Source organism: Ctenocephalides felis, unplaced genomic scaffold, assembly GCF_003426905.1.
Source record: "Ctenocephalides felis isolate EL2017-DRISC unplaced genomic scaffold, ASM342690v1 CF-g0.4_SCAFFOLD_01170, whole genome shotgun sequence".
NCBI classification, from domain to species: domain Eukaryota; kingdom Metazoa; phylum Arthropoda; class Insecta; order Siphonaptera; family Pulicidae; genus Ctenocephalides; species Ctenocephalides felis.
This window is the reverse complement of record NW_020537324.1, coordinates 87,406,871-87,421,086: the sequence shown is the minus strand read 5'-3', so window position 1 is coordinate 87,421,086 and position 14,216 is coordinate 87,406,871. Positions and strand designations below refer to the sequence as shown.

The 14,216-nt window shown below is 25.4% G+C and overlaps 1 protein-coding gene across 1 annotated transcript; it reads right to left on the bottom strand.

The window, feature by feature from the left end:
* Nucleotides 1–255: 255 nt before the first annotated feature.
* LOC113367912 lies at nucleotides 256–4,716 on the bottom strand. The gene is made up of 4 exons (XM_026609486.1): nucleotides 4,610–4,716; nucleotides 4,081–4,128; nucleotides 3,941–4,006; nucleotides 256–506 (listed from the first exon to the last, which is right to left on the bottom strand). The coding sequence occupies exons 1-4, from the start codon at nucleotides 4,707–4,709 to the stop codon at nucleotides 256–258; spliced, it is 465 nt and encodes a 154-aa protein (XP_026465271.1). The 5' UTR covers nucleotides 4,710–4,716.
* Between the last annotated feature and the right edge of the window lie 9,500 nt (nucleotides 4,717–14,216).

The following is a 14,216-nucleotide window of genomic DNA, read 5'->3' as shown; positions in this document are numbered from 1 at the left end:
ACCACTTTTGGTATGTTTCTAATATTTTAGAATGTTTGTTATTATCGAGAATTTTTACAAAAATTGTCATTTTTTTTAAATGATTTCTAACTAAAACATACTAGCACGTTTCTCATCTAATATCTCTCGAAGAGTTCTTGAATTTTTAGTTTAAATAATATTCTTAATTTAGTTTAAATAATATTCAAAATGTACTCCATTGCAAAAATATATTTATTGAAAAAATATACATTATAAAAATAATTTTATGTATATTTATTTATTTAACTTTTTTTGTCGTTTATTTGTACGAGACCTCTCTCCGCCGGACTTCCCTGATCTTTGCTCGTCTTGAATTTGTTTTAATCTTTCTAGGGCTTCTTTTTTTTCATCGTCTAACTTTATTTGCCTTACTCTATCTTTACCCATTGTATCTAATTTCTTTTTATATTCATCAACAACTTGTTTAGCATTATCTTTCATTCTTTGCTTTTCTTCCTGGAATTTCTTGACAAAATCTGAACCACCTGGAAAAATTCTTTATTAGTTCTACTAATTTTACTATTTTGATGTTTATAGCTCAAATAATTCAAGGGGCGTCTATTAATCACGTAATAGATTTTTTAGGATTTTTTAGCATTTTTTAGCACCCCCCCCCCCTCCCCTTGAGATAAAATTGTATTTTTGAATTTTTTGAAAATGTTGGGCTTTTTTTTTTCAAAAAAAAAATCTGGTAAAAAATAAATACACGTGATATCTTACTGAACTCGCCCCCTCCCTTATGTGATCTTTTGTGATTTTTTGTCAAACTCAACACCAAAAAACTCACGTGTTTATGGACGCCCCCTTAAATAAACTAATAAAATTATTATATTTAATTAAACTTTAATAGATTAATATCAGTACTAAAATTCGTAATATTTTATTAACTTCCCGTTGGGTAAGTTATTGTAATGGGCCGAAAATCGGAATTGAAAGTTTTAACATTTCTCGACGTTTTGAAGGTTTCTGAACGTTTTGGCATACCTCAGAAAAAATGGATGTGTGTGTGTGTGTGTGTGGGTGTGTGTGTGTGTATGTATGTATGGATACAAATTTCCAGTCACGTTTTAGGGCGCACGGATCAACCGATTGAATGGTTCAAAACATTCGATTCCTATTGATAGGGAAAAGAGCTGATTAGTTTTTGGCAAAGGCAGGTCCAGCCGTTTCGGAGATACGAAGCAAAGAGTGCAGAAAATAGAAATCGAATTTTTGAGAGAACGGAGTATCCGATTTGAATAATCTAAAAAACTTCACTTAGTAATGATTGGGAGAAGTGCTTTATTTTTTTGGCAAAGGCAGGGCGCCATTTCGAAGATACGGAGCTAAATATGTAAAAAATTGCAGTTTTTGAGAGAACTAAGCGTCCGATTTAAATGATTCAAAGAACGTGCTTGTCTTAACAAAATAATTGATTTTGGAAAAAAAAATTTGTTCCATTTTTTTTTTTTTTTTTTTTAGTTTTTTGTATATCGAAAATATTTCAAATTTTATTTTTAATTCTGACTATAGTTCTAATATACTTTACAAATAATTTCAACTCTGACATTCAGTATTCTTCAAACATTTCGTTTCGGTACGGGAAGTTCCAGCTATTTGCCTTAAGGCACGATGCCATAATTGCCTCAAGACAGAATTCCACTTACAGCTAGTTTTTAACTTATATTGATTTAATAAAATTTTTACTGTTTCATTACAAGAATTAAATTTAAGTATTATTTTAAATGCTAACGACAATGATCAAACATAATGTATGAATTTTATTAAATATCATAATTTACGTATTTTATATTTTCAGACTTGACAGATTCAAATCACAAACAGATTTAAATTTTTAAATAAAATAATATAATTATATAAGAATGTCAAGTAAAATCGTAAGTTCAGTACTAATAATTGTGTTATCAAAAAGGGTAGGGCAAGTTATAGTAATCGCAAAAAAATCGAAAATGAAAATTTTTATATATCTTTACGTTTCAGAGGTTTCTTAACATTTTGGCATACCTTAGAAAAAATGGATGTATGTGTGTGTGTGTGTGTGTGTGTGTGCGTGTGTGTGTGTTAATTTAAAAAACATTCGATTCACATTGATAAGGAGACGTGCTGATTAGTTTTGGGCGAAGGCAGGTTTAGCCGTTTCGAAGATACGGGGCAAAAAGTGCCGAAAACGGTAACTCAGTTTTTAGGAGAACGGAACGTCCGATTTTAATAATTCAAAAAACATTTTACTTGTTTTAACAAGATGAAGAATTGAACAAATTTTCATAAAGGCAGGTCTAACGATTTTGGAGATCTAATGAAAAAAGTAAAAAAAAGCCATTTGGTGCTCAAAAATGATCATTTGACATATGCACATCAAGTTATCAGATATTTTATTGAGATTTTAACAATAAGTACAAATTTTGTTTTCGCGACGCGGCGCTTACGCGCTTTGACATTTTGTCTCTACGCAGTTAAAGCAGTACGATTGCTTTGAAAAAAAAGTTCAAAATTTCCAAAATATGCCAAAATAAAGAAAACATTTTTTTTTTCAAAAAATTTTTTTTTTCAAAAAAAGTAATTTTTTGTCAAATTCCTAGTTTCTCAAAAATCTAATTTTTTTGAAGTAAAATTTTTTCAAAAATGTTAATCGTTTTTAAAAAAATAAATATTTGGTACGGGAAGTTCCAGAAATTTGCCTTAAGGCATGATGTTCTAATTGCCTTAAGACAGAATTCCACTTACAGCTAGTAAGATTTTTTTTTGACTCGAACTTTATCTGTCGCAATTGTAAGTAAACTGTTATTTTTTGTACCATCACTATCAATATTATTGTATATTATTTTTCTAATGTTTTTAAATTACAATTTAACATATATTTGCATTTAAGTAAAAATTGTAAAAAAATTTTTATTTCTAAAACTGTCCATGTAGCAAAATTCATGTATTATATCATTTTTATTATTTACTTTAATCCTTGATATATTTTAATGATTTTTTGATAATAATAGTGCTTAAATTGCATTTTCTTACGCATAATTTAACATATATCAACATTTAAAGAACAAATTATCATTAAATTGTTATCTACCAAAATTATTAAATATATTTTGGCAAGGTCAAAACAATTATATTTATCTTTTTTATGATATTTAATATTCTACTTGTTTGTTTTTTTGTTTTGATTGATAATTCTTAATTTTTTCTGTCGAACTAAAAATGTTTTATCGAAATTAGAATAGCCATTTAAGAGTTCAATTATATACTCGTACATATGTATATTTGTTAGGGTGGTCCTTAATATGGACATTTTCGAATTTCTTTGCTCCCAAGGGCTCAAATGCTTTCAAATTAATAAAAAAAAATCTTTAAAAGTTTTAGTTCCTAATATTAACATTTAGATAGTCCGCAATTCAATTAAAAATTTCGTATATTTATTTTTAACATCTATCTTTAAGTAAATTCTTGCGCCATCTGTGATAGCAGACCTGTAAATTTGATGGCAATTTATTACTGATAATTTGAGTGTCAACATCACCAATTAAATAAATATTTTGCTGCAGAATTAATTTTGATGCCACGATGAATAAATATTTCGTTAAACAGTCCACATGGATTTAATTAGAGGTTAAATGATTTTAGTGTCGTAATATTGGAGTTCACAAATGCTATCACAGATGGCACAAGAGTTTCACTTAGAGACATATGTTAATAATGAATGAAAACCAAACTTTTAATTAAACTGCGGACTATCTAAATGTTAATATTTAACTTTCAGAGATTTTTTTTATTAATTTGGAAGCATTTGAGCCTTTTGGAGCAAACAAATTCGAAAATGTCCATATTAAGGACCACCTTAATATATATATATATATATATATATATATAACAAAATACTCAATATAAATTAAAATCAATTAATAAATTATTTTGTCCTTACCTTGATTTCTATTTGATGTTCTATAATGTTTCATATCTAGATTTCCGGGGTTAACTGGATGTTGTCCTATATTTTTTTTAAATATTAATAATAAATTAATTATTATTAAAATTATAATGAATAGTAAAGTAGCTATTTACCTCCCCCTTCATGTTCTTTATAATATTGCAAACTTTTTGTGGGATCACCTGTTAGAAAAAAAAAAATGTAGTAAATTGCCTGGAAATTTTGTCTAAAATTGTCTAATAGTGGAAAAAAGTGGTTAATTATGAGAAATTGTTGTAAATATTTTGTATATGTATTTAAATAAAATTTCCAAAACTATCCGAAAATAGTCTGATAATGTAGTTAGTTCGGTGAAAATTTTGACTCCAAATGTTGTAAATTATTCAAATATGTTTTACTTTGTAAATTGTTAAAAAAAAAATGTTTATATTTGTCTGAAAATATTATAAATTATTTGGCAACAACATACTTTGTATGAAAATATTGTGTGTACGAAAATATTATAAACATTCTGAAAATATTATATATCCTAAAAAAGTTGTAAATCTAACTGGGATTACAATTGATGTATTTTTTGCAAAAAAATTTGTTTTTTGTAAAACCGATATGTATTATTGTGGATTTTCAAAAAAATTAAAATATAGTCTTAAATATTATACTTACGATTTCCAGAATTTATACTTGATGTCCTACCAGTATTATAGGCAGTAGAAAAATGACAAAAAATTGCAACTAAAAAAAATCCTACAAATATTCTCATCATTTTTGAAAAAAATAATTGAAACACCGTAGGTACTATTTGTTACTGAATATAATTTGTCGAGTGTTTTATTAACTTTTATATATGTTTTTTAATAATAATAATTTAGTGTGTCGTCAAATATTTTTGTTTACTTAATATTAAAATTTTTGGTCAAAATTTCTTTATTATTTGAACAACTGTGTTTACGTTGGAGTGTTTTTGGGAATATCATTTTTCGAAAATATCTAAATGCAAAAAATATTTTTTTTTTAAATTTGGACATTATGTATGCTTATTGATGTTATAATTAATAGCTTAATATAATAAAATATAATAAAATAAAATAATATTAATATAATAAAATTAGTAAAAGATTTTAGGAATTATATTTTTGTAACAAAAATAATAATTAACACATTCTTAACAAAATTATCAAACAAATAATGTTGAGAATACGACTAACTACATAATTAACATTTAGTTAATTATTTTATTAAAATAAATAATAATTCATTTAATTTTGTGTATTGTGTTTTTTCTGGTTGAATTTGTACGAAATGAACAATTAATTATTTAATTAAATGACTCTAAAATATGTTTTGTTTTATAATCATTATTAATAATTATTTTTTTATTTTTTTCAGGTAAGCGAAATTTTCAGGTAAATAAAATTTTTCTATATATTTATTAATTTTTTTCGTCAAATTCGTAATTATTTGTGATTTTGTTTAAAAATCAAAAATTCTTTTGTTCATGTTAATTTACTAAATATTTTATTGAGATCTAAAAGTTCATGTAACTTTTTTTTTGCAAAATTCTTCTTAAAGCTAGTTTGTATTTAGAATGTTTTTTTGTTCTTTATATATACATATACTTTTCAATATATATTAAATAAAAAAGTATACGTTTTAATATGTATATTTATATTCAGAAAATCATTTGTACATTTCATATAAATAATAAATTAATTATTACACGTTGAATAGTTTGTCCATAAATTTGGTTACAAAATAGAAATAAATCAGTTACTTTCTTAGTTATTTAAAAAAAAAGTCAATTTCAAATATAATTGTTGATTTTAATAAAATATAAAGATCGGTCAAACCGTTTTTTCATAATCATCAATATTTTCTTGTTGATCAAATAAAAATCTGGAACCTAGTTTCCACTTACACCTAAAATTTTTTTTAATGAAATATTTATTTTTTACTAGTTATAATCTTGATTGTAAAATTCTTGCAAATACTAATTTTTTAGTTTGAAAATTAAGTCCATAATTTTAGAAAGAATAAAAATGTTGCAACTTAAATTATGTTTTTGTTAATATTTTTCTTATAGTTTCTGGCAGTCCTCCCAAAGCTATAAAAATTAATATTATTGTTAATATAATATCACATAATTTCATATTTATTTATCACTAATACCCTCTGAAATTTTTTCTCCTGGACTCGGAATTCCTACCGGTATAGAAAATCCACTGTTACATAACATAGGAAATGTAACAATTATGAAACAAAAAAGCAACATTTTTGTAACCATCTTGAAAAAGATTTTTTGAAAATTTTCTTAAATGCAGCATAATGTTTAAGATGATTTTAAACACTAATATATATGTAAAAGATTTCAAAATAGTATAAATATATAATTCTATAATAAAAGTTTATTCATTGACGTAAAACACGTTTATTCAGATTTATTTAATATTTAAACAACTGTGACTTAGGATTTTTACGGTGGAACGTTTTTTTTTTTTGGAAATCTGCTTTTTGTTCAATTAAAATATTATTTTCAGGTTTATTGCACCTTTTTGCAATAATTAATATTTAAAAAATAGTGTTCGCAATTTTGTCAATTTGGTGTAGTGCTTTTTATAATCGAGTGGTTAAAAATTGGATTTATTTAAATAATACAGGAACTAAAATATTTACATATTTTAAATAATACGCAAAAAGGTATATTATATATAAATGGATTTATAAAATATTAGTAACAATTATTATATTTTAAATTTAAAATTATTTAAAATCTTTAACATTTGCTTTGAGTTGTCTAAAAGGCTTGAAATATTATCTTTATCAATTAACAATAAAAATTGATAATTAAAAAAAAAGTACTATAACGTAAAATTCGAATACATTTTTCAAACATTCTAGCCTTATTAAAAATAACAAGAAATTTTTGGTATTTAGACACACAGTTTTTTTATAATTTAATATTAAAATATGGGAAATAGTAATTTTTGAGTGTTTATATATTTTTAAAGGACGAATACATTTAAAAAAAATCAAAATTCATTGGAAATTGAGTTTATACAGTGTCAAAACGTACACAATGAAAAATTATTTAATTAAATGACTATAATATATAATTTGTTTTATATTTAATATTAATGTATTTTTTATTTTTTTTGAGGTGAGTGGAATTTTTTTTCCGTGTTTTTGGACTACAATAAAGTTGAATAAAGATGATTGAATTCTTATTATATGAAATACTATGAATTATTATATTTCTGAATTAATTTTATTCATTCGTTAGTTATTACAAATGAAGAAAATTTAAATTATAAATTAGTAAAATTCACATACATTTATTGTTAAAAAATCTATTTTTTTTAAATCTCGGAATAAAGATAAAATCGTTCTTTGGAGACGAATAAATCTAAAAATGCTAAATGCTTTTTTGAATAAGTATAAAACTAACAGATAATTTGTAGCTTAATAAACATTCCAAAAGTTAAAAAAACAACACATTTCTTAAAATAAAAACTTATCACATTCAAGTTGCATGAAATCCTAAAATTTTTAAATCGTAATAAATAAATTATTTAAATTATATAACTATATGTATAAATTATATTATATTTTATAATATAATTAATAGGTATTCGATTTTATAATATTTTTTAAAAGTTGTTTTAGTTCTTCACGATTTTCCTTATTATATAGTAATTTTTTCATCTTTTCTGAAAAGGAAGGAAAAAAATGGCTGTAAAAATACAAATGCTTTCAGCTATTGTTGAAATTAATAATTCAAAATTAATAGGAATTTGTTTTAACAATTTTTAATAAATATCAGTCAATCTGTGCAATTGCAGCATTTCTAATTCTAATAGATTTAAAAAAATCAAAATGAATATCCTAATCTAATGAATATCAATTGAACATTTTATCTGAATAATAATTTTATTAATACGCTTTGAATATTATAAATATTAAAATTTTATAAATTGAGTAAATAAAATTTTGCATTATGGATTAACTTTTGGCTAAAAATTAATATACTGGTAAGATAAATATGTGAATAAACTAAATTTCTAAAATAATAGTTACATTATTTAAATATTTTTAATATGCTAATTTAAATTTAAAATTATAATTAAAATCCAAAGAAATAATATTGTTAAAGCACAATTCCAATAATTTATTCAATCTAGCAAGTTTCAGTCAAACATCAATTTGTTTTTAATTAAAAAAACAACTAAAGACGAATATTTTCATATTTTCGAAATATGATCGTATTGGTTTTATTTATTAATCAAGGTCGGTCAAAACCATTTTTTATTAGAAATTAGAAACCAAAATTTATTTAGAAATTTAACGCATATCTATTCTTATTGACATTCTTTTTTTGAAAATGTGCACAAATTTTTACTTACATTTGACATTATATTTGGAACTTCTTATTGAATTATATAATTATAAATACAATTTTAACATATATTAAATAAAAGCAGTATACATTTCAATATATTTATTTTTAGGTAAAATACCAATTGCACATTTCATGTAAATATTATTATTATTAAACTTTGAATATTCTGCATATATGTTTTTGGAATGCTTAAAATTGCTCGTTTTTGATTATTTAGTTCCTATAATTTTTTTAATTGATCCCCAATTCCGTCTATTCCTATGAAATAAAATATAGTTAATTTTGATAATAAATTATGATATCTAATTAAGTTAACATATTTCTTATACCTGATGAAATTCTCTCTCCCCAATCACCAAAACCACCACCCCAGCCACTTGACGATTCCGCAGGAACTGCTTCAGCAGTGTTAAATAATATTGCAAACGTAACAATTACGAAACAAAGTAACAATAAATTCGATTCCATTTTCCTAAAGTTTCTTTGAAAGCCTCAAATATAATATTTGAATACAACAAGATGATCAAGATGATTTTACTGTACTCACACTCCGTATATATACACATTCATAACAAAAGAATATATCCATTGACGTAAAATACGTTTGTTTGAACAAAATCATTTTTACTATATTATCTACGTAACTGTGACGTCATTTTGTTACGTGGACTGTAATTTGTTATGTATGTATACAATTATTAAATTTTGCAACGTTAGTACGTATTTAATTAAATATTTACAAAGTGGATCTTAGTATAAAATAAGTGCAAAAATTTCAACCTTTTTCGAAATTTTGAAGCAGACTATTATAGATAATTGTAATAAACGATTTTAATGATATATTAAAAATATTATTTGTTAAATTATTAACTTCCCGTAGGGCAAGTTATAGTAATCGCAAAAAAATCGAAAATGAAAATTTTTGCATTTCTCGACGTTTTGAAGGTTTCTGAACATTTTGGCATACCTTAGAAAAAATGGATGTATGTGTGTGTGTGTGTGTGTGTGTATGTATGTATGTATGTGCGTGTGTGTATGTATGTGCGGATACAAATTTTCGTCTTTTAGATTAGACATATGCACATCAAATTATCAGATATTTTATAGAGATTTTAACAATAAGTATACATTTTGTTTACATTCCCATGGGTTCCGTACCAATGCTTATGCGTTAGACGGCGATGCGGCGCTCACGCGCTTTGATATTTCGTCTATATGCAGTTAAAGCGATACGATTGCTTTGAAAAAAAAGTTCAGATCTTTCACAATATGTCAAAATAAAGGAAAAAAAATTTTTTTTCAAAAAAAATATTTTTTTTAAAAAATTTTTTTTTTTATTTTTTTTTTTCAATAAAATCTAATTTTTTGTCCAATTTATAGTTTCTCAAAAATCTTATTTTTTCGAAGTAATTTTTTTTCAAAAATGTTCATCGTTTTTAAAAAATTATAATTTTTGGTACGGGAAGTTCCAGCAATTTGCCTTAAGGCACGATGCCCTAATTGCCTTAAGACAGAATTCCACTTACAGCTAATTTGTTTAATAACAAAGAACACAGAGGTGTGTAATGAAAATGACGTCCTCGCCGCCTCTTCTTAGTTATTTGCAGATTGGAGATTAAATACTTTTGTTTGTTAAAATATTAAATAAATATGAATACTTTTGTTAATAAATTTTACTTATGTTTTTATAGAGTATAAAAATTAGTTTCTTGATTGGAGTTTTCAAGTTCTTGAGAAAAATGTAAAAAATGCCCCTAAGATATATACATAAAAAAATCACACAGTATTCACAGAATTTATTTAATTAATTTATTTTAAGCAGATGGACGTCCTCGCTACCTGTCTTCAGTAATTAGCAGATTGCCTTAGAAGATTTGTTATACTCTAAATATACAGTAGAATCCCGTTTATACGAGGAAATGTTAATTTTTTAATAAACATTGATTTTCCTGCATATCTATGTATGTATTTGTTATTTTTAATAAATACATAAAATTATTCTTTATACATCCGCTTATCCGAATTTTTGATTATCCTAATGCCAATCAACAACAAATAATACGGTTAATCAATTTTCTACTGTAAATATTTTTCAATTGTAATAGTTGCAAACTTTACTAATGTATTTTTAAAAGTACAAAAAATAGTGTCTTTATTAAGGAAATTGTAAAAAATGCCCCCAAGATATATACATAAAAAATTCACACAGTATGCACAGAATTTTTATTAAATTAATTAAATAATATTTATGATAGTTATATTATTATCAACACATGTTTCATTTAAATTTTCTGCAAAGTTCAATATTCATTTTGTGGTAAAAAGAGTTCTTTTTCATATCTTGCCATTTTCTTACGCAATTCTATAAAATCTGCTTTTATTTTTGAGTATGCTTTATTTAATTAACCATCCGTCGGTCGGAAATTTTTTCACCTTCGAACGGTCGGAAAGGTCTGGCTGGACCACCATTCATTTTACATGCATTTATATAGGATAAATGAGTTTTTGGTGTCTTATGTATTAACGATTATATAAAAAAATCAAGAAATGTAAAAAAATCGTTGCTTTTTTTGTTAATTTTTTTGTTTTAAATCAATGAAAAACAATATTTATTCTTTTTCGGCGCCTTTGAAATGAATGTGTGCATTACTCATCCGATTCTCAGTGTTTGCGATAACCAATAAGTTATCCAATTATATAAGTTATCCAATTATATAAACCAATAGGTTTTCAAAGAACTCTCGTCATGAAAATACTAACATTCATGTTAGAACACATAGCAAAGAATATAAACAACGCAGTTTGAATAGAAAATACCACGAAAAAAGATGAAATACTGGTTTACATATATCAAAAAGCGTATATTTCATACAAAATGTATGGGTGGTCTAGGCAGACCTTTCCGACCGTTCGATGTATAAAAAAGTTAATATCCTTATAATTATCCTTCTGTACATTTTTATTTGTCCTGATTTTTTCATTGATCGACAGCTAATGAAATTTTAGGAAAAGTCAAGAAATTTCAAGTCGATAGGATTACTAGAAGTATTTTTTTTTTTAAATTGAAGTCGAAAAAAGTCTGGCCAGACCACGCCGACCGACGGAGGGTCAATTTTCTATTAACTAAAAATTTATTTTTGTCGTCTAAATAAAGAAATTGCTTTTGAGAATAAGTTTGTTTTCACCGTAAAATTCGATTTGATAATTACATGCATTAAATGGATCATTGAAGTTATTCTGAATCGTTTGACACCAAAATTGGAAAAATCATGTATGTGTAAAAAAAATTAACTCTTCATCGACGTTTTCTCAAAAAACAGCTGAACTGATTTAAAAAAAAATTAAAATCTATTCCATGAAACTCCATGAGGAACTAGATGATTAATAGTGTTAATTTTTTTGACAAAATTTTTAGGCTTATTTTGAAAATTCAAAAACTGTTCGAAAGATAACATTTAAAAATAACTTAGTGATTGTGCAGAATTGTTTTTGCTAAAGATTTGAATAAAAATTCACTATTGCAAATAATTTTACTCTTGATTTAAGCAAACATATTATAGGCATACAAAAAAAGTGTTTGAATCTTAAAAATTTATTAAAGTTGGAAATGATGGACGGTTTTAGGCAGGGGCGTAACGTGCCTTGGCGGGGCCCCATATCAAAATCGGTTTGGGGGCCCCCCTAAAGATTATTCATAATTTAAAGAAACATAAAAAGATTAATAAATTCATTTAATAAAATTAAAAGAACATTTATTTATCAAATTTTCAAATATACATCGAATATTATTTTTAATATTTTACAAATAACTAAAATTAAATATTCACTCTCCTTGCCTTTTTATCAGCAAACTGATTTATTAAGTCATTTAAAGCTGATGATGTTTTTAGTTTTTCTAATGTTTCTGCCTCTATGGACAATAGAGACAATTCTGATAGACGTTCCTGTTTTATTGATGTTCTGAGATAATTTTTGATTAATTTTAATTTTGAAAAACTCCTTCCAGCAGTTGCGGTTGTAACTAGAAGTGTCAAGAATAAAATGCAAGCTGTTATTACATCCAGAAAACCGGATGCAATACTATTAAATTTTATTAATAATAATTCAGCGAGTTCCTTAATGGAATGAATATTTTCGATTTCTGATTTTAAGCATGCTTTTAGAGCTATCAATTGATCGCAAAGATTACCTGATAGATCTTTGCAGTATTTTGTCGTCAGTTTTCCGGAAGCAATTATTATTTCTTCATTTAAAGAAGACATGAGTTTTTCCGGTTGCAATATTCTGAACATACTATTTACGTCACAAAGGTTTTGAAACCTTTGTTTTGTTTGAGAAATTAAAATATCTAAACAGCAATAGTACACGTTTACTTTAAAATATGATTCAGCGTCTAAAATTCTCTCGTCTTGTGATAACTCATCGAAAAATCCCTTTGTTATCTTCCGCCTCTTGTTTTTAAAAATTGTTTTTATATTCCAATTCTTTGCTAAATCCTAACAAAATAATGAATGAATTTTTATGCCTCAATTCGCGCAGACTCTTTAAAAGATTTCTTAATAGTATGCTAGTTTGTTGTAAGTCATTACTGACATCCTGTAGAGCTTTCGAAATTGGATTAATAAATTGAAACAATAAAGAAAAAAATGTTACGTGCACTAAAAAATCATAGCTTTCTGAAAGGTTAATTAAATTCTTACATTCTTCACGTTAATCTTTTTTTTAGAAATCAAATTTAATTTATACAGAGTTTTTACTATTAATGAATAGTTTTTGCTTATTGCTAATAAGGAGTCGTTCCTTGAAGACCATCTGGTAGGGCATACCCTTTTAAGTGTTACTAAATATTGATTTAGCATTGACCAGCGTTGTATGCTATTGCCAAAAAAGTGTATATTTTTTCGATTTAAAATTTTTTTGGCACTTTTTTTATGACTTCATCTTTTTTTGTTTAATTTTTCGTTTCATAGCTTCGCTGGCGTAATCTCTTTTCTTTTCACTTATTGTTTTCTTTAAATCACCACAAACACTTTTCCACAAATCACCACTAAACCAAAACACTAGTGGTTTGTATTGTAATACAAAATAATTCACAATCAACTGAAATATGTAAATAACCCCCGCTGTCTTTCAATATATAAAACCTTTGACTAACTCTGGCAATTATCATATGATTGTATTTTTTCTAACGTCTTTAGTTCTGTACCAAATGTTGTACTTCTTGTCCATTTTGGGTCAGTTGTAAATAATATTACTTATTAAAAGAAATCCCTGCTGTTCGTCGCTCGTCAACATATCATTGTATTTTGGGTACGCATAACTGTACATTGTTTATTGATGGTTTTTCATTGATTATTAAGGGTTAAACGCGGATACCCCGTAGGCCAAACATGCCAATAATCGATGTAGATTGTTTCGACAATAAAAATAAATTAATTTTTTGACTTTGTCGTTTGTGAAATTAATAAAAAGTTTTTCTCAATTTCTGTTAACGCTCGTTGGGGGCCCCCTGGGCCCGGGGGCCCCGTATCATTGATACGGCTGATACGGCGGTAGTTACGCCCCTGGTTTTAGGACATACACCGTGCGTCTTAAATCTTATCAATTACAAATTTTATTTTTGCAATAAAAAGTTGAAAATTCAAACTAAATCGATAAATATCAATATTTATTAAGTGGCTGATTTTCATGTATCACTAAATTCATGCAACTTGCCTTAAGGCAAGGGCTTACTTAAATTTGTTAAATTTATAAATAAAACATACAAATTGATTTTTTTGTAAATTTTTTTATTACGCCTTCACAATACACAATTTATCACAAGTTGGAAGAAATACTTTTGTATATGCGTTGGTAATATTTGCAAAATTGTGAGCT